The sequence below is a fragment of the Cnephaeus nilssonii genome (assembly GCF_951640355.1).
Source record: "Cnephaeus nilssonii genome assembly, chromosome: X".
In the NCBI taxonomy this organism is placed as follows: Eukaryota; Metazoa; Chordata; class Mammalia; order Chiroptera; family Vespertilionidae; genus Cnephaeus; species Cnephaeus nilssonii.
Window position 1 is genome coordinate 9,774,104 of NC_137071.1, and position 20,792 is coordinate 9,794,895.

Below are 20,792 nucleotides of genomic sequence, written 5' to 3' on the forward strand. Positions count from 1 at the left end.
GCTGCAGGGCCCGCCCTTTTCTGACCTGAGAGCACATGAAGAAAAGGCAGACAGCTGTGTGTGTGTGTGTGTGTGTGTGTGTGTGTGTGTGTGTAATTCAGATGTTGTGGTGAAAGCCTTGAGATGAAGAATTATTAGATCCAGCACCTTTTTTCTACTATAATATACACATAACAACTTGCTTTCACATTAAAGCTGCTAAACTAAATTGATAAGCAAAATAATTTATTTTAAATCTATATGATGAGATGCCAGAATAAGTAAATTTTGATTATGAATCCTGGCAAGATGCAAGTGTACTTTCATAAACTGAATAATGTGACTTTAGATGGCTTAATTTAAACAGATTTTGAGTAGGTGTTTAAAAATCTGGATAATTCTTTTCATAACATTTTAGCATTTGTGAGGCTTGTCTTAGATATTTAGTATATAACTGCAGACATTCAGTTATTTTACTTCTGATAAGTACTTTTAGCCATTTTTATCAACTTGTGGAGGGATTTTTGGTGGAGCTCCTGGAAGAAGGAAGGGGAAAGTTGTTTAAAGACATTTTATTTGTTAATTTATCAAGTAAATAAACATTATAAAACAGATACTATTCTAAGTAATTTACAAATTTTAACTCATTTAATCCTTATAATAGCCCTATTAAAAAAAAGTGCTGGTTCTATACCCATTTTAAAAATTAGGAAGCTGAAGTACATAGGTTAACTAAATAGTAAGTGGTAGAGCTGGGATTTGAACATTGGCTGTCTGTCTGCCTTCTGGTCAGCATACTATATTGCTCCTCAAAAAATGGCATAATTTATAGAAACCCAACAATGATTCTAGTAGTCTCAACCATGTGTAAAGCCCAGTCTACATGTAAAATGTATATTAACTAATAATAATATTGCCACTGTCACTGCTAATAATGGCCAACATTTACAAATTGTGTACTGAGTTTCTATGATAAGAACTTACATACATTATCTCATTGAATGTTGAAATGTGAGGTTGCTACTATAATATTTATTTTGCAGAACTGAAACAGAGTTTACCTTACTCATGGTCACACAGCTCGAAAGTAGCATACTTGAAAGATGAGTCTAAGCAATCTGGCTCCAAAATTCACATTTTTAGATGAATAAAGCCATTTTTGTTCTTAAGGATTTTACCATCTATTTGAGAAGACAAGGCCATTACTATCACAAAGGTGAAAAATATGTTACATTTTCAGCGTATAAGCATTTGTATTTAAGTTTATCTGCAGTGATCAACTTCAGTTTGTCTAATAGCTACCTTAGCTGCATTGTTTCAGCATAATGAGACTAAAACAAAAGAGCAGTTAATCTTAGTGGTAGAAAGCCATCTCTTAGCTAACAGTTGTTTATATAACAACCACTTTCTCCATATTTTGACTATATTAACCTAGATGACAGTCATAGAACAGTGTGATTTGATCTTTCTCCTCACCACTGAGCATATAGATGTTAGACATCCATTCTAAACATTATTGTATTCATATTTGTACATATTCTCTCTGATTTCTATGGGTGACTTGATTCATTCTAGAGTGATAATGTCAAGATCACAGTAGCACTGGCAAAGCCCTATATGGGAATACCCTGGACTGTGAAAAGTGTTTCTCACTGGGCCACTTCACTAGAGCAGTGATTCTCAAAGTAAGGGTTGTCTGGGGCTAAAGGTTCCTGGTGGCTGAGTCTTGATGCAGAAATGGCAGTCCTTACTTTGATTCTTATAGGAAAATATCACATAATTTCATACACTTTCTTTTTTACTTGTGATTAGCTAATTCTTAATAGTAGCCTACTAAATTATTTTAAAGAGTTACAAATTGAATAACCATAAAATAATGTATTACTGGAATTTACTGAATATTCTAATTCACTGTTTTTCCATGAAGTCTGGCATCCATGCAACTGACAATGCAGTTGTGTTCCTATTGCACCAGCACAAGAGTAAATGGTTTGGATTCCCACGGTTTTCACGAAGAATGTTCTGGATTTTCTTTAGTTACCTCCTAATCACAATAGCAATAACAACCAAAAAAACCTGTAAAAATATTTCACCTGCCAGAAGACCCTGAAAAGCAGATGAAGTAGGCAGGCAGGCTAGGGACCTTCAGATCTTAAGAACAACCTAGCAGTGAGTTTCCGGGGGGCGGGGGGAGCCAGGGTTCTTGCCTACTATATACACTGGCCCAGGTGCTAGAGAAGCCTGACACCTTAAAATATCAATAGGTACAAACAAAATAGAGTCCCAAGAAAAGCCTACTATATTTAGCCAACGGACCAGGAAAAGGATGACCTGACAGGACAGACACCTTTTACCAATACCTGCCTGTTCTCAAGGTGAAACCATGAAAAAGTCATGTTCCTCCCCCACCACAAAAGGTGTAAAAAAGGTCCATTCACTAAGAAGAGATGATAATCTTAAATGTATGTGCACCAAACAACAAAGATGCAAAATGCTAGAAGCAAAGTCCAAAAGAACTAAAAGGAGAAATTGACAGATCTACAATTATAGTTGGGGATTTTAGCCCTCTCTCAGTAATTGATGGAGCCCCTAAACAAAAACTCAACAAGGATATAGAAGTAGTGAAGAACCACTCTCTACCCACAAATGGCATCTAACTCCCAACAATAGCAGAATACATATTCTCTAATAATAATGTAATCAAACTAGAAATCAATAACAAATAGCAAGTAAGTCTCCAACCATTTGTAAATTGAAGAACACACTTCTAATTAATCCATAGATAAAGAGGAAATATCAAGGAAAACTGAACTGAATGAAGATGAAAATACAACATATGCTTAGTAGAAAATTTATACCACTAAATGCTTATATCAGAAAAGGAGGAAAGTATCAAATCAATAATCTAAGCTCCCACCTGGGTGGGAGGCAGGGGTGGGCTAGAAGAGGTCAACAGGGATAAAAGGGAGCAATGATAATACTTTCAACAATAAAGATTTTTAATAAAAGAAATAAATTAGAAAAAGAACAAAAAAGATCAGCAAGCAGAAGGAAGACAATAAAGAGCAGAAATCAATGAAATATGAAAATAAAAACAATGGAGAAAAATCAAACCAAAAGCTGTGGATTTTTGAAAATCAAAAAAGAAATTGATAAACCTCTAGCAAGACTGACAAAGGGAAAAAAGAAGACTCAAATTACAAGTATCAGGAATAAAAGAGGCGGTATCACTACAAACCCCATAGATGTTAAAAGAATAATAAGTAAATACTAAGAACAATTCTGTGCACATAAGTTTTTTTAATATATTTTTATTGATTTCAGAGAGGGAGAGGGAGAGATAGAGATAGAAACATTGATGATGAGAGAGAATCATTGATTGGCACACCCCACACTGGGGATTGAGCCCGCAACCCGGGCATGTGTCCTTGACTGGAGTCGAACCCAGAACCCTTCAGTCCACAGGCTGATGCTCTATCCACTGAGCCAAACTGGCAAGGGCTGTGCACATAAGTTTAACAGTTTAAATAAAAAACCAATTCCTCAAAATCCACAATCTACCAAAATTCTCTGAAGGTCAAGTAGATTATCTGAGTAGTCCTATAACAATTAAAGGAATTTAATCATTAAGAGACTTCTAAAAAATAAATATAGAAATACTGAAAAAAGAAGCAAACCTATAGTACCAATACTATTGTATTGTTTGAGTGCAGAAGTAATGCATTTGGCTTTTATTATTTTGTTCTGTGGTGCTTTTAAAGTGTTGGCAGTCTGAAAAATATTTGATGTATAGGACTTGTGACTTAATGGAACTCTTAAGAGACTGATTAAATTCATAAGTTGTATTAATTGTGAAAATATTGTTTCAACATTTGAAAATGTGTTTTATAACTTTTTGAAGTTTAATAAATTAAGCATTATATAAACAAAATAAAAATATTCACTAATACACTGTCACTTTTGCGAGAGATTTCTGCTCACACTGTATATAACAGATTATTGATAAACTGAAGCCAGTCCTTTCCATTTCATGTTTGAACAAATGTGTCTCATTCTGCTAGTTTCTGTTCAAATAATGGCTTCCAGGAAGCAAAACACAAAATCTGGCTTCATTAGTGAGGCATCATGCAAAACAGGACACAAAAGAATTGAATTAGGAAATTATTCAGTTGAAATTTATTAAATTTAAATCCTTTTACAAATTCCTTGTTGCCTTTGAGAAAATCAAATTAAACAGGTTCTGATGAGAGGCCTTTGCTTGGTTGATAAGGTCAATAATTACAAACTATTTGGGGACATACCTGCACTAACCAGAGAGATTAAAGAAGCACCCCACCCCCATTCTCTATCCTGTTGTAGACCTGTATCTCCCAGCTTTATAGCCTCAGAAAACGTCCTCAAACGTTGTTGGAAATAGGCTTTTTTTTGCTCCTATATAATCACTGTACCCATATTACCTCACCAAAACGTATTTAATGAAACATCTCAAGTTTAATAAAACTCCAGGTAAAATTAATTTACCACCAGAACTCTTTAAAGCCTCTTCTCATTGAAAGACCATAACCTATGTCAAATTATCTTCTTCACTCAAACTCCTAATATATATTACTCCCTTGACAGCATCATTTAATTTCACAAGACTATAATTCTAATAATTGGTTGTATATATCCAAATCTCATCCAAAGATTACTCTTAGTAAACTACATGCCTGGGTCTCTTAGCCCAGATCTCATATGAGAATGAAGTTTAAGTCACAATAATTGACTACATTCTAGTTTCTTGAAGATAAATTTTCCAATAACAATGTTAAATTGTTTGAGCCTTCATGTACTCGTCATTGGTTTTTGGCTCAGACAGCAACTAGCAGTGGCCAAAGTGCATGAGCTCAACCTAAAGTCTCAATTCTAAGTGATGTTGCTAAATTTGTTTCTTAACTTCACAAGTATCAGGCTAAGCCAAGAGCAGAATCCTAAGTCTGGAACCCAAAATAATATGGAATGTTGAGAAATAGATCCCTATTGTTTAAATGCAAATGATTTTAGGTTAACTAGATGCAAGCTTTCCTGCCATAGGAAACAGGAGAGTAAGTTATTTTCTCATATATTATTTTATTATCGTAACTTTGGCATGGCGTGAAGAGACAGTGGTTGTTGTATCTAACTATGTTCAGGTAAAAAGGCTGAACATTAAAGAGAAATGTCTTTTCTAAGATTCTTCTCTAAGATGGCCAAGAATAATGTTGTAGTTTTAGAACACAGACTTTAAGTCAGCTCTATGTACCTAGACACATTTCTAAACCTGTTTTTCATGAGTAAAAAGAAGATAATAATTCTTACTTCACCTGACTATTTCAGAATTAAATCATACACTGTGTATAAAGTTTTTCCATAATGCTGGGCACATAGTAACTATACTTAACACCATATAGAAAAAAATTAGCCCTAGCCGGTTGCTCAGTGGATAGAGCATCAGCCTGTGGACTTAAGGGTCCCAGGTTTGATTCCGGTCAAGGGCACATGCCCGGATTGCAGGATCGATCTCCAGGGGTGGCAGTGGGGGAGGGGGCGCATGCAGGAGGCAGACTATTACTGATTCTCTCTCATCATAGATGTTTCTACCTCTCTCTCCCTCTCCCTTCCTCTCTGAAAACAATAAAAATATACTTTTAAAAAAAACAAAGAAAAGAAATTAATGTGTGTGCATGGAAGGAAATTTACTTCTTGTGAGCAAATGCGGGTGCCTTCTAGGACTAAAACGTGTGTCATCATTGGGTATTAATGAGAATATCGGTTTCAGTTCAATCAGGGAAACAGAAGCACTGAGTGATACGGAATAAAGGACTAGTTATTAATCAATTGAGGAGCTAGTGAAGGTTCCTCAGCAGAGCTGGTGGTCATGAAGAAATTTGGTTATGAAGCCAGAGAGAGCAAGACAAACTAGAACCATGAGCACAAACTGGGACCCTGCCTCCAACTTCAGTGACAAAGCTGGAGCCCTCCACCACAGAGATTCACAGGCTGCTTGTTTAGGACTTAGAAGAGCTGAAGGAGTTGCAGACCCTGCTATTGGCCCGTGCAAAAAAAAAAAAAAAGGCAAGAAAAGTGACAATATGTGTGAGCTGCAGCAGTGACTGACACCATACACTGACCTTCAGAGCATAACACTGCTGCTTCACTTGTGTCCTCCAAAATTCACGCAAAGTTATATTGTGGCCAACCCTAACTAGAACCATACAGGAAAGGGAATTCTGAGAAACAATTACAGCTTTGGTAAGTTGGCACAGTAAGAAATCACCACATTGAGGTTTCCCTTCTTGTGGGCACTACCAGATAAAACCTGCTTTAAAAATTATCTAGTGATGGTCTATGAGGATCAGTGATAAAGTGAAAAATTCTAAATTATAAATTTAGACTGGATTCAAGGTAAGCCTACCTGTATGAAGCTATCATCCCTATAGCCTATTTATTTAATTTCCCAAAGCATATATTGGAAAATATATCTTCAAGTTGTATTTTATCTTCAATCAAGAGATTGACTAATATAACTAATAATTAGGATAAAATGTATAATTTACTTAAGAGGTTTCTACTGAATAAAACACATTAGAAAAATATTTCAAGAGTTTCTTTGCATACTCTAAGGAAGAATACCAGAAGACTATATGCCTAGACCATGTTACCTTAGCTAATTGCTGAATCTCCTTGACTTAGTTGTATTTTAGCATCATGTCCTTAATTTTTATCAGATAGCTGCTACAAAAAAACAGCCATATGAAATCAACTTGATTGCTATAAAAATATTTTCGAATATATTGTATTTTCTACTCCCTTGTATTCCCCCCCCCTATATCCTCCTATATAATAAAAGGGTAATATGCAAATTAGCCCTAATGGTGGGATGACCAGAACAACCAGTTGCTATGATGCACACTGACCACCAGGGGGCAGACACTCAACATAGGTTCAGTGTGCTCCCACAGAGGGAACTTCACTCAGCCACAAGCCAGGCCACAGTCAGACATCCTTTGAGGGTTCCCGGGCTGCCAGAGGGATGCGGGGAGCAGGACTAAGTGGCAGGTGGCATCACCCGAGGGGACCTGGACTGCAAGAGGATGCAGGCCGGGCTGAAGGACCCCCTCAAGTGCATGAATTTTCATGCAGTGGGCCTCTAGTATTTTTTTATAAAAGCTTTGGCACCCTGTTATGACAATGTATATAAAGTATCTGGTACAATGGCTGGCACTCTGGTAGTACACAAATATTCTTAGCATTCTTCCTCCAACCATACTACCAAAATGTCCTCACCAGGGAGCCGAGAAGAAGCCAAACGTAAACTAGGTGCATTTGAGGCAACCAGTTCTGGAGAAGTGGCAGCATACATCAGGCCTGCAGAAATTTCATTTTTCATAACTTGAAGTGCTTTCTCTTGTGCAGCTTTCTCATTTGTAAGATGAGCATAACACTACAGAGAAGACTAGGGGAAATGCCATCTAAAATGACAACATGATGATTTGATTTTTGCTGCAAACAGAATTTTTTTAAAAAAAATATTCCCATCAAGTTATTTTTCCCCTTCTGTTAGATAAAATAAATTTTGCTCTTTTAGTTTTAAAATCATTCCCTACTAGATGGTTCAGTGTAGAAGAGAAGGAAGATTATGATTTATCTCTCAATTATTTTATTATAAAATGCATTTATGACTTTTGAAACTTTCTAAACTTAACTTTTAAATTTACCCAGTATTCTCTTTGAGAGATTTTCTGTTCAGAAAAAATATCTCCAGATCAACAAAACTACAGCAAAACTTGCGGATGTAGAAATATTTGAAGTGTTTGTCTTAGATAACTATTTGTCTATTTTGTGTTTCTCTACTATATAGTAGCAAAAATTTCAGAATAAGAGCTTGATATAAACATACTCTTAGCCGTAAAGGTATTTAGATAAAAGCTAGCATTCTTGGAATGAATTACATTGACATGGCAACAATTCCATGATGAGAAAATATGTAAAATATATCACATCAACAAACTTAAAAATAAAGGTAATCCCAAAAAAAAAAAAGCTGTTTTGTTTTGAATTCTTTTAAATAAAGCTATTAATTCAGTAGCCAGAAAAAATAAATAATTATGATTTAGTCATGATTGCTGAGAAAATTAGCATGTAATATACAGTGACTCCATTTGAGATTCTTTTTTTCTTTATTTTTTTGTTTTTATTTTTGTTTTTAAATAAATCTTTATTGTTCAGATTATTACATATATTCCTCTCTTTTCCCCCCATAGCTCCCCTCCAACTGATTCCCACCCACACCCCATGCCCTTACCCCCTGCCACTGTCCTCATCCATAGGTGTAAGATTTTTGTCCAATCTCTTCACTCACCCCTCACACCCCTTCTCCCCGAGAATTGTCAGTCCATTCCCTTTCTATGCCCCTGATTCTATTATATTCACCAGTTTATTCTGTTCATCAGATTTTTTATTGACTTGATTTTTAGATTCACTTGTTGATAGATATGTATTTGTTGTCACTTTGTTGTTCATACTTTTTATCTTTACCTTTTTTTTCTTCTTCCTCTTCTTAAAGAATACCCTTCAGCATTTTATGTAATCCTGGTTTGGTGGTGATGAACTCCTTTAGCTTTTTCTTGTCTGTGAAGCTCTTTATCTGACCTTCAATTCTAAATGATAGCTTTGCTGGGTAGAGTAATCTTGGTTGTAGGTTCTTGCTGTTCATCACTTTGAATATTTCTTACCACTCCCTTCTGGCCTGCATAATTTCAGTTGAGAAATCAGCTGACATTCGTATGGGTACTCTCTTGTAGGTAACTAACTGTTTTTCTCTTGCTGCTTTCAAGATTCTGTCTTTTCCCTTGGCATTTTAATTATGATGTGTCTTGGTGTGGTCCTCTTTGGATTCCTTTTGTTTGGTGTTCTCTGCACTTCCTGGACTTGTAAGTCTATTTCTTTCACCAGGTAGGGAATGTTTTCTGTCATTATTTCTTCTAATAGGTTTTCAATATTTTGCTCTCTCTCCTTCTGGCACCCCTATAATTCAGATGTTGGTACGCTTGAAGTTGTCCCAGAGGCTCCTTACACTATCTTCATATTTTTGGATTCTTTTTACTTTTTGTTTTTCTGATTGGGTGATTTTTTGCTTCCTCATATTTCAAATCTTTGGTTTGATTTTTGGGGTCCTCTAGTCTACTGTTGGATTTCTGTATATTATTCTTTATTTCAGATAGTGTATGCTTAACCTTTTGCACTCAGATGTCGAGTGTGACTCGACACGGTTAGCATCGGTAGCAGCTCTTTTTATACTCTTTGAATGTATCAATAATTTGAAATATAAAAAAATCCAAATAAATAAGTTTGTATGAAAAGAAACTCCAGTTTTTTATTCTACTGCCGTGCTTTGTAAAATCTGGAGTATTTAAAAAATTAAATCCCGAGTAGAATAAAGGAATTGAGAAAAAAGCAAGTGAGTGCAAAGGGTTAATTTCTGACTGGTCCTTTTCCATTTTTTTTTGGCATTCTCATTAAGATCCTCGAATGTCTCACTAAGTTTCTCAAAGGTCTCACTAAGTTTCTCGGCAGTTTCTAGAAGATTCTTGAGTAACCTTATAACTGTGGTTTTGAACTCTATATCCAGTAGTTTGCTTTCCTCCATTTCTTTCATTCGTGACATGTTTCTTTGTCCCGCATTTAGGCTGCTTCCCTGTGTTGATGGAGTGGCTTTGTGTGGTAGGTGACCTATAGGGCCCAGTGGCTCAGCCTCCCCAATCAACAGAGGTAGACACTCTTGGTGCACCCTTTTTTGGGCTGGGCGCACAGTCTTATTGTAGTTAAGCCTTGATTGCTATTGGTACACTGGGAGGAATTGACCTCCAGGCCAAATGGCTGTGAGGATCAGCTGTGTCTATAATGGAAGAACTGCTGTGCAGGAGACACCCTTATGGGGCAGGACTTGCTTCAGTGGGGATTTGGTGCTCACTGAGTCTGCCTCTTGAGTGTGTCACTTATGTATGTGAGGAGTTGAAATCTGGTGTCGTCTCACACTGACCTCTAGGTACACTGGTTCCTGGATCTCCAAGGAAGTGCAAGTCAGCTACTGTCTGAGGCCACCCAGCAGGAGCTACAGGGAGATCTGCATATATCTCCTCTTTGCTTGGGGTTTGGAAGTTTTAGAGCTGTCTGACCCAGCTGCAATTTGTTAGGTTAAGCTGCGAAAGGGCAGGCCATTCATATGCAAAAGCCGCTGCACACAGCTCAGGCGGGTTTGTAAGTTGGGTGGGGCAGGGTCTCAGGGAATCACCAGAGCATGGCAAACAGCAATGGCTGCCAGTCAGCCATCTCTGCGTCTCCACCTTTCCACGTCCCACATCCCGCACCCCAGCGCAGTAAACAATGATTCCTGCGCACACCTCTGCGCAAAAGCCACCATCACTTTCCGACCCGATGCCAGACAGTCCAGTTTCTCCCCGTATGAGTCTGGGTCCCCAGAGTCTCGCCAGAAACTGGAGTTCAGAGGAGTTGGGAGCTTGTATCTCCCTTCCAATTGGAAAAAAACAGCGCAGCCAGTCGCCAGCCCAATTCATGCGCCTCCGTACCTCTGCTTCTCTGAGCCTCTGCACCTCCTACCCAGTCTCAATGAGCTTCTTTCTTTCCTTCTAGTTGTAGAACTTCTACTCCGCCAGCTTTCCCGTGGTTCTGGGTGATAGTCATTTTGTCTTTTAGTTGTAGTTTTGGTATGGTTGTGAGAGGCAGCATGTACAGGTGTATACCTTATGCTACCATCTTGGTTTTTCCTGAGATTCTTTCTTTGTTTTGTTTGTTTTTATTGTTTAAAGTATTCCATTTGAGATTCTTAGGTTTTGTTCTTCCTTTGATTCTTTTTATGTAATTTGTTTCTGTTTTCTTTTACATATCATTTATTTTCTTGTCATTGAATAGCCTTGCAGAGGCAAATCTAGTTCTTTCTTTTTTTTTTCTGGTCTTAAACGTTTTTTTGTCACAAATGATGGGCAAGCCTACACTGATTTCTCTGACACCCAGATGTCGACAATTTGTCAAACAGAAGTGTCAGGAGCAAGGAACTGCCCTAGTTCTGCTTTTCATCTATTTGAACTGTCTGTCTCTAAATGCAAATCTATATTAATTGCACACATTAATCAAGCACCTCAAAATAGCTGTATCTCAAATGGCCGGTGATAAGTTGTTTCCATTCCTGGAGGAGCTTAAACATATACTAACTGCCTTTCAATAAATAATTGAGCATTAAGTGTTATGGGTATAAACACCAATAATTAGATGCACATTGGTAACTAGCCATTTTCCCCTTCATTTTGAAGTCAGAATCATGTACAGTTAGTGCTCTAAGAGCATTTGGTCCAAACCCCTATGCTTGCAGATGAGGAAATTGAGGTCAAGAGTAGTTCAATGACTTTACTATAGTCATAGAGCTGGAATGTGGACTGGCATATAGAGAAATATTAGTCAAGTGCCTGATTCCTATTACAGTGTTGCTCCACGCTACTGTGTATTCCATTCTTGCTGAAACATAAACATTTAAAATGTAACGCTCTAGCTGGTATATTGAGAATAGACTGGAAGGGTGAGAGAAGCAGGGAGACAAGATAAGATCTGGTCAATTCAAGTGAGAGATGATAGCGGCCTAGCTAGGAGCTAAGTATAAAGTGGTGAGCTGAGCAGATGGTTTCTGCCTTTGTAGAAACTAATGCAGCAGTTTAAAACGACTTGAGAAAGTGAACCAAATAATTTTAAGGCATTACATAATTATCAGGAGTGTATCAGGTGAAAAATTGCATAACATGATGAATCAGCTACAAGAGATTTCTCTTGTGTAAAGAATTAGTGGAGAGGCAGGCTCGCCTTATTTGGATCACTGATTTCCTCCTCAGTATTGACATAGGGTTTTTTAATTGCACTGAGTTCACTTAACACTGTCAATAGGTTCGGAATAAAATGTGATTGCAGCCCCATCCTTGCCTACCTTGGCTGAACCTTTTTACCTTTGTGTACCTTGGTTTCTATCACATTTGCAAAATTAAAATGCTAACATGAACCTTCCCTGCATGAAAGTATTATGATTAATAGTTGCCCCAAAACCAGCAAATCTTTTTTAGCCCACAGAGTAATATAACATTCTAATTAAAATAAAATGGAAAAAAGCATGAAAATTAAAAGTTCTTAAGATATTACTGGTTTGAATTATCTCCATTAATATAAAAGTGTTATCTTTAATATCTTTCTGTTTTATAGAATCCTTTCTTTCCACATAGCAATGTAGTTACATCATATGTCATGAGAGGGTTTGCATAAATAGATGTCTTCGTGTCAGAAGCAGTTTTTCTTTTTTCTCACATTGTTACTATGACTACAGATACTTCCTTGGGAGGCAGTATTACACAGAGTGGGTAGAAGAACAGGTTCTGTGATTGGCAGACCTGGATTTGAATTTTGACTCTGCCACTACCTGTGTGGTCATGATCAAGTTATTTATACATTCTGTATCTCAGTTTTTTGCTTCTTTACAATGGAATTGATGATAACCACTTGAAGGATTTATTGTAAGAATTAAGATAAATAACTTACATGAAGTGCCTGATACTGTGCCTGACCCATAAGCCCTCAGTAAATGATAATTATTATGATTCAGAAATCACAGTTCCTGTTTCCCAAGGATGGTGATTCTTATTACCCTTCCTAACTACTCCCCACACATCACTCCTATTCTTCCTACTTTACTACTTCGGAAGAAAAATGAGGTCACCTTATGGGATCTTGTATAAGATTCAATCACCTCCTTCCTTCAGAATCCGATTTGCACGATATACTATTTTTTAAATATATTTTTGTTGATTTCAGAGAAGAAGGGAGATGGAGAGAGAGATAGAAACATCAATGATGAGAGAGAATCATTGATCAGCTGCCTCCTACACACCCCACACCCGGAATCAAGCCTGCAACCTGGGGCGTGTGCCCTGACCAGGAATCGAACCGTGACCTTGTGGTTCATAGGTCAACACTCAACCACTGAGCCATGCCAGCTGTACGTGCATGATACACTTTTGATGAAACATTGACTCTATCTAACCTAATGAATTTGACGGACCTTTTCTATATTCCCCTCAATTACTGTCTTTTTATTCTTATTTGACTGCTAATTTATTAGCATGATAATTGTTTTTAAACACATGCTTACTTATTTTTTAGTGTATTTGGAATAATTTTCAGTCTGTATAAAGTCAGGTTAACTTCAGTGAGAGAATCCAGAGCAGGTTCACCCCACTGTACTGAAAGACTGGGTGCAAATGCAGTGCCTCATTCTCATCCCCTGAGCTCAGAGTTTCTCTCTCATGCAACACAATGGGCAAGGCCACCACCAACAGCAAACTTGTTCAAGTCTATGCTGCTGTTTCTTGTAAATGGAAGAGTTCTTGATTTAATATTTTATATTAAATATATTTAATATTCCCATTACTATCTTACCCTACTTGCTCATACTTAGACTTTTTTCTGCTGGTACACAATAATTAGAAAATAAGGGAAAATACCTTCCTTTGTGAAATATTTTCATCTTAAAGGCTTTTTGTTTATTTATTAAAAAATTAAATATGTGGAAAAGGCTATCATTTTTCCCAAGTGTTTCAAATTGCTAAGCACCTTTTCTAATGCATAAGGAATAAGTGATTGGTTTGACGAGTTACTGAAGAAATCTTGGAACTTTGCAGAAATTTTCAGTAAGAGGAAGTTACTATATTGCAACAAGAAAGTATTTTGATTGCAAATTTTTCCATAAGTGTGGCAATTTGCAACTTGAGAAGAATTTAATAGTAGCTGAGCTTTCAAAATGAAACACAGAAACTGTCATTTTCTTCCACAATTAAAATAAGTGCTTCTGAAAGTTTCAGGATAAGAATGACCCAAATTACCCTCCCCCATACTTCCTCATCCAGAACAGGGGGGAATGGAGTTTGAACAGAACATCTGTGGACAAAATGAAAGACAAATGGTCTTTTCAGGCAAATGTCTGAAAAAGGGATCTTTTATTGCCAAACAGAATACCATTGCATGCATCACCATAGTTAAGAAGAGGATCAACAATGCTTTCATAATGGCTTTTTATTTTAGCACATTCTATTTTTATGGATAGAGTTATGATTTCAACACATCTATTCATAATTCATCATATAACTATTTGCATAAATATCTTTTGACACAGATTTAATGTACTTTAGCCAGCCACATCTTGAATTCAAATTTGAACTTAAGTCCACTAAGACAATTAATACTAAGGGAGGTAATTAATACTAAGTGCAAGTAATACTAAGGGAGGTTGGATAAACAGGAACTTTTAATTATCTACCAAAACAAATGACCTGATAAAAAACAGAACTTTCAGTAACATTTTGTACATGGATTACTGGACAAAAGACACCTGGTTTGTTTGTTGTCTACTGAAGGACTTCTTTCAGGTTAAAACAATCAGCTAATTAAGACTACATCCTATGCTCTTTATCGATGGTTTACTTAACTTTTATTCATTCAACCAATATTTATTGAGCAGATCTACTCTGTGCTAGGCCCCATTTTAGGCAGAAGTTAAAACAATGCATAAAATAGTTAGAATTCCTCTTCTTTTGTGCAGTTACATTTGGAAGAGGATCAATGAGACCGATTAAACATCTATCACTCAGAATGAATAATTCCTTTATTACAACTAGTAAAGACAACATATAATTATAAATTTGTACCTCAGGGACATTTAATCACACTGTTGCTGAGATGTGGAAACCTTTACTGTTAGGAGCCTATTTATGTATGTATGAATAGTGAACAGTTTCTAATATGTTTGTAAGGAATCTTTTGAATAATGAGGCTATTTCAGGGGTCCCCATGATAACCCACATGTTTTATGATTTGCTAGAAAAACTCATAAGACTCAACAGAGAGTTCTACCCACGGTTAAGATTTATTACAGTGACACAGCAAGGATATACAGTCAGATCAGTAAGGAAAAAAGACGCCATGACAACTGGAGAAATTGATGTGCAGGCTTCCAATGGGGGTCTCTCTCTCTCTCTCTCTCTCTCTCTCTCTCTCTCTCTCTCTCTCTCTCTCTCTCTCTCTCTCCCTCCCTCCCTCCCTCCCTCTCCCCTCTCTCTCTTTCTCTCCAGATCATACACAGTGCTTTCTCCCTCAGCAACAAAAATGCGGCTTCCTCTGACAACTTTCTCTGCCCAAGCTACCCCAGTAAAAAAACCAACATCCAAGGATTTTCTTGGATTATTCACATAGAAACCCCCTGCCCAGAATGTGCTAAAATTAAAGGCCATTATAAAAATTCCAGACCTCATAAGGAAAACAGGTGTTTAGTCCCTAGGTGGGCAAAACCGCCTTATTGCTTAGGGAAGCTTTATGTCAATACTAAAGGCCCAGTACACGGATTTGTGCACATTGAAAGGAAATTAATTAGATGAATTATTTTAGAGGCCTGGAAGGGACCGCAGGAGAATGGCTGGCCGGGGAGGTACTGCGGGAGGGATCCAGGACATGTCGGGCCTGTCTCACCCAGTCCCAATTGTCTAGACCCCAGCAGCAAGCTAACCTACTGATCGGTGCGTCTGCCCCCTGGTGCTCAGTGTGGGTCATAGCAACTGGTAGAATGGTCCCAACAAATGGTTGGACACTTAGCATATTAGGCTTTTATTATATAGGATAGAGAACTGTTTACTAGCCAACTTTCCAGATGAGAACTGTTTACTAGCCAACTTTCCAGATGTCAGGCAAGGGTCCACCTTGCAAGCAGGCCCTTGTAAGATAGCAGTTTCAGGCCTGCAGTAGTAACTCTTTTCTGCACAAAGACCTATTTCCTTGACTATAGTTTTCATTGTTTTCCCTGTTACTTTCAAAAGCATATAATTCAATTACATGATTTTAATTAATATAATTTAATTATAACTTTCATTTTAGAAAATGTTACATCACTTAGAAAAATAATGAAATCTCTTTTAGGATAATTGCATTGTAATATTTATGATATTTACAAAAGACATCTAAGGCTTTGCTTCTTTGAATGATGGCTAAATCTATATTTTGTGCCTAGGAGTTCTTAGGTTTCAACAATATGTACACTGATTATACTCTGTAATCACAATTAGTATGAGAATATTTTTATAAGGAAAGAAAGGATAATCCTATTAAAAAGAAAACCTGGAGAGCATAAAATATGTTTTAGTGTAGAGTTTAAAGTAGACTTCCAGGTTTTAAAGAATAGCATGCAAAAAGCATAGGAGGCATATTATATAACTCAATTATTTCAAGCTGTCTGTTATCCATGTAGCTTCCTAAAAACAAACCACCTCCATCTTTGTCATTTTTAAAAATAATGAACTGTAAAATCATAATGTTACTTGTGGAAACACAAAAGGAAAAAGAAACCCAATCAGTAATTTTACAGCCAAACAATTTAGGGAAAATAACTATATGTAAATTAACTATACTTAAGCACACTAGCCTGAGTTATTATTTTGAAATAAAGTGCACTCAAAAAAATCAACACAGTGTAATATGTTTTATCTCTCATGCTTTCTCTCCAAAGTTGTGAATTTCTTTAACCATGAATCCTGCAAAGTTTTTCACACACACGTGTGTGCACTCACACACATATGTAGCTTTGACACATGGGTGATTATTTCTGGGTTACACTGTATGGCAGCAAATGATCAGATCCTTATCTTTAGGACTAGTATCCGTTCATATTATATTCATGAAAATTATGTTAACCACATACAAACACAAGAACTCTATTATGAAAGTAGAGTATTGCCCTAACCGGTTTAGCTCAGTGGATACAGCGTCGGCCTGCAGACTGAAGGGTCCCAGGTTCGATTCCGGTCAAGGGTATGTACCTTGGTTGCGGGCACATCCCCAATAGGGTGTGTGTAGGAGGCAGCTGATCGATGTTTCTCTCTCATCGATGTTTCTAACTCTCTACCCCTCTCCCTTCCTCTCTGTAAAATATCAATAAAATATATTTTTTTAAAAAGAAAGTAGAGTATTATTCTGTTGTTTTATGAGCAAAGATTCTAAATAAGAAAGTATGTCACAGAATATACATGTATTATATAAAACCCAGACTAGCGAATTTTATGTGAACAAACTTCAATTGCCTCATAGAAATACCTTTGTAAAGAAAAAGAAGAACCTGCTACATAAAATTCATTTGAAGGATTATCTGTGAATTAAAATTACATGTGATATCTCTGTACCCTGTTAGCTAGCTCATCATATGAACATAATTAACCTTATTACACCAGTAAACAATATAGCTTAGTAGACTGTCTGACTGGAACCAGTGATTTATTTGAAGACTAGAGCAGCCAATGCAGTTGTGGGTTTTTCTATTAAGAAATTAAGCTGTTCTGGCATTTAGCATGGAGTAAACAGACAGGTTTTACTGAGATGGTTGTTTAGCCAGGCAAGTAATGCTGGGAGCATGATTCAAGGGAATTACTATAGTGATGTCCTATGGAAATCAAGATGAAGAAGAGACAGGCACAAAAGTGTGATGATGTCAATGAATTGGATACCTCAAAGGAACATTTTCTAAAAATTGCTGAGTTGGGGTTATTAGACTATGAAAAACAGATAATGGAGCTAGTGGTTCGAATATACTTAAGATAACATACGGTCATGGCAGTGGATAGCCAAGGAGTGGAGAAATAAAGATCATTGGAGATGAGGGACTGAGGAGCCAAAGTGCTGGCATCCCCTACATGAAGATTACTCACTGATAATAGTGAGAGAAGTAGGTGTGAGATGAAAATAATGATCCACGTGCTGAAATATTTAGTGGCCAAGGGGAGTACCTAGGAGCTCAGTAGGTGATGGTGGTGTGTATAATAGAATAAACTTCTAAGGAACAAGAAATAGTCATATTGGCCTGCTTACTTAATAAGGTTTTTGTGAGAAACAAATGAGATATTGCCTGGGAAAGCACAATAAACCCTTTTTAAGAGGTATAAAGTAGGGCTGTGCATACATAAGAGCCCTTCATTTCACCACTGTTTTGTGCCTCACTTTCTCCGCTACAAAATAAGGACAATGATAATATCCCCTTCTGCTTTTCAGGAGATTAGAAAATTGAATGGCATGATATACATGAATTTTTTTTGAGGCTTTGGAAAAAGAAAGTAATTTCTCTGACCAGGTTTCAGAGTCAGCATTCAGGTCCTGAGAGTTCTGCACACTATGATGGTGCTCGAGACGGCACCCTATCAGATAACATTCTTCCCTGTCTTTGATTTCAGACATTTCAGCAGTCCTCCCTGCAGCATAAATCAAAGAAGAAAAACAAAGGTAAGAAAAGGAAATGAAATGAAACATACCTGCTTGGTTTGCACTGTGATGATACCCAGCACACTTGACCCATCCTCTCTTGCCTGAGACCAGTGTGGATTAGAAGAGCACAGCCCCCTAGCAAACGCTGCTGAGACCAGCTTCTCCTTCAGATCAATTGTGATACAAGGTGCCTTTTGCAAAGAATGGTCTCGACAGATTTTCATACTGGGGTTATACACTTCTTTTTTTGTTTGTTGTTGTTTTTAATTTTATATATTTTAATTTCTTTTTAATTACATTTTACACACAGTATTATTTTGTATTAGTTTCAGATGTACAGCATAGTGGTTAGACAATCATATACTTTTACAAAGTGGTCCACCAATATTTCAAGTTCCCATCTGGCACTGTACATAGTTGTTACAATATTATTGACTATATTCCCTATGACGTACATTACATCCCCATGACTGTTTTGTGATTATCAATTTGTAGATCTTAATCCCGTCATCTTTTTCACCCAGCCCCACAACCCCCTCCCCTGTGGCAACATCAAAATGTTCTCTATATCTATGAGTCTGTTTCTATTTAGTTTCTTTATTCATTTTGCTCTTGGGATTTCACATATACAGGTGTGGGCAAACGTGGGTTTACAGTTGTGCATATGGAAAAAGACATGCAGGTTATTGTTATTATAATGGCTTTATTAACTCAAAAGAATGTCACAATGCAACTACAAACCTACTTTTGCCCACCCCGTAGATGAAATCATATGGTATGTCTCTTTCTCTGACTGACTTATTTCACTTAGCATAATACCCTGTAGGTCCATTGATGCTGTTGCAAGGGTAAGCTTTTATTCTTTTTTATGGGAAAGGAATATTCCATTGTGTATATGTGCCACCACATTTTTATCCACTCGTCTATTGATGGGCACTTGGTTGCTTCCATATATTAGCTATTTTAAATAACACTGTAATGAATACAGGGGTATTTGTATATATTCCCAGAAGTGGAATTTCTGGATCATAAAGAAGTTCCATTTTTTAATTTTTAAACTTATTTTTATTGTTGAAAGTATTACAGATATCCCCCATTTTCCCATGCCCCCCTCCACCTGGCTCCCACCCCACCCCAGGCCTTCACCACACTATTATCTGTGTCCATGGGCTATGCACATATGCGTAAGTTCTTTGCTTAACCTCTTCCTGCCTCCTCTCCTTCCCTCTGAGACCTGTCAGTCTGTTCCATGCTTCAGTGTCTCTGGATCTATTTTGTTCATCAGTTTATTTTGTTCATTAGATTCCACATATGAGTGAGGTCATGTGATATTTCTCTTTCTCTGACTGGCTTATTTTACTTAGTATAATACTTTCCAGGTCCATCCATGCTGTCTCAAAGGGTAAGAAATCCTTCTTTTTTACAGCTGCATAGTATTCCATTGTGTAAAGGTACCACAGCTTTTTTATCCACTCATCTACTGATGGGCACTTGGGCTGTTTCCAGATCTTAGCTATTGTAAACAATGCTGCTATGAACATAGGAGTGTACATATTCTTTCTGATTGATATTTTGGTATTCTTATCATATATTCCCAGAAGTGGGATCACTGGGTCAAATGGCAGTTTCATTTTTAATTTTTTGAGGAATCTCCATACTGTTTTCCACAGTCTCTGCATTCCCACCAGCAGTGTACTAGTACTAGGGTTTCCTTTTCTCCACATCCTTACCAGCACTTGTTTGTTGATTACTTGATGGTAGCCATTCTGGCAGGTGTGAGGTGATTTTTCATTGTGATTTTAATTTGCATTTCTCTGATGATTAGTAATGTTGAGTGTCTTTTAATATGTCTCTTGGCCATCTGTATGCCCTCTTTGGAGAAGTGTCTATTCAGATATTCTGCCCATTTTTAATTGGATTGCTAGTTGTTGTGTGTGTTTTTTGGTGTTGAGTTTTATGAGTTTTTTATAAATTTTGAATATTCACTTACCAGATATATCATTGCCATATTTCTATCACTCAGGACATTGTCTTTTTGTTTTGTTGATGGTTTCTTTTGTTGTGCAAAATTTTTTTAGTTATATATAATCCAATTTTTTATTTTTTTATTTTGTTAACCTTGCCTGGAGAAGTACACTGAAAAAAATATTGCTAAGGGAAATGTCAGAGAGTTCACTGGCTATGCTTTAATCTATGTGCATTATGGTTTCAAGTCTTAAATTTAAGTTTTCAATCCATTTTGAGTTTATTCTTGTATCTGGTGTAGGAAGGTGGTCTAGTTTCATTTTCCACATGTATCTGTTCAATTTTCCAAACATCATTTATTGATTACACTGTCTTTACCCCATTGTATGTTCTTGCCTCCTTTGCTATAGATTAACTGAACATGTAGGTGTGGGTTTATTTCTGGGCTCTGTATTCTGTTCCATTGATCTACGTATGTGTGTTGT

The 20,792-nt window shown here is 36.9% G+C and overlaps 1 protein-coding gene across 4 annotated transcripts in view; it reads left to right on the plus strand.

The window, feature by feature from the left end:
• The window catches only part of CNKSR2 (connector enhancer of kinase suppressor of Ras 2), a gene marked incomplete at its 3' end in the record, with an annotated part of 244,478 nt that overhangs the window by 162,970 nt on the left and 60,716 nt on the right, over positions 1-20,792 (plus strand). For all 4 annotated transcript variants that reach the window (XM_079765478.1, XM_079765479.1, XM_079765480.1 and 1 more), the window contains one exon: positions 18,312-18,360. In XM_079765478.1, coding sequence (XP_079621604.1) covers positions 18,312-18,360 — 49 coding nt within the window. The remainder of the gene's footprint in view (positions 1-18,311; positions 18,361-20,792) is intronic.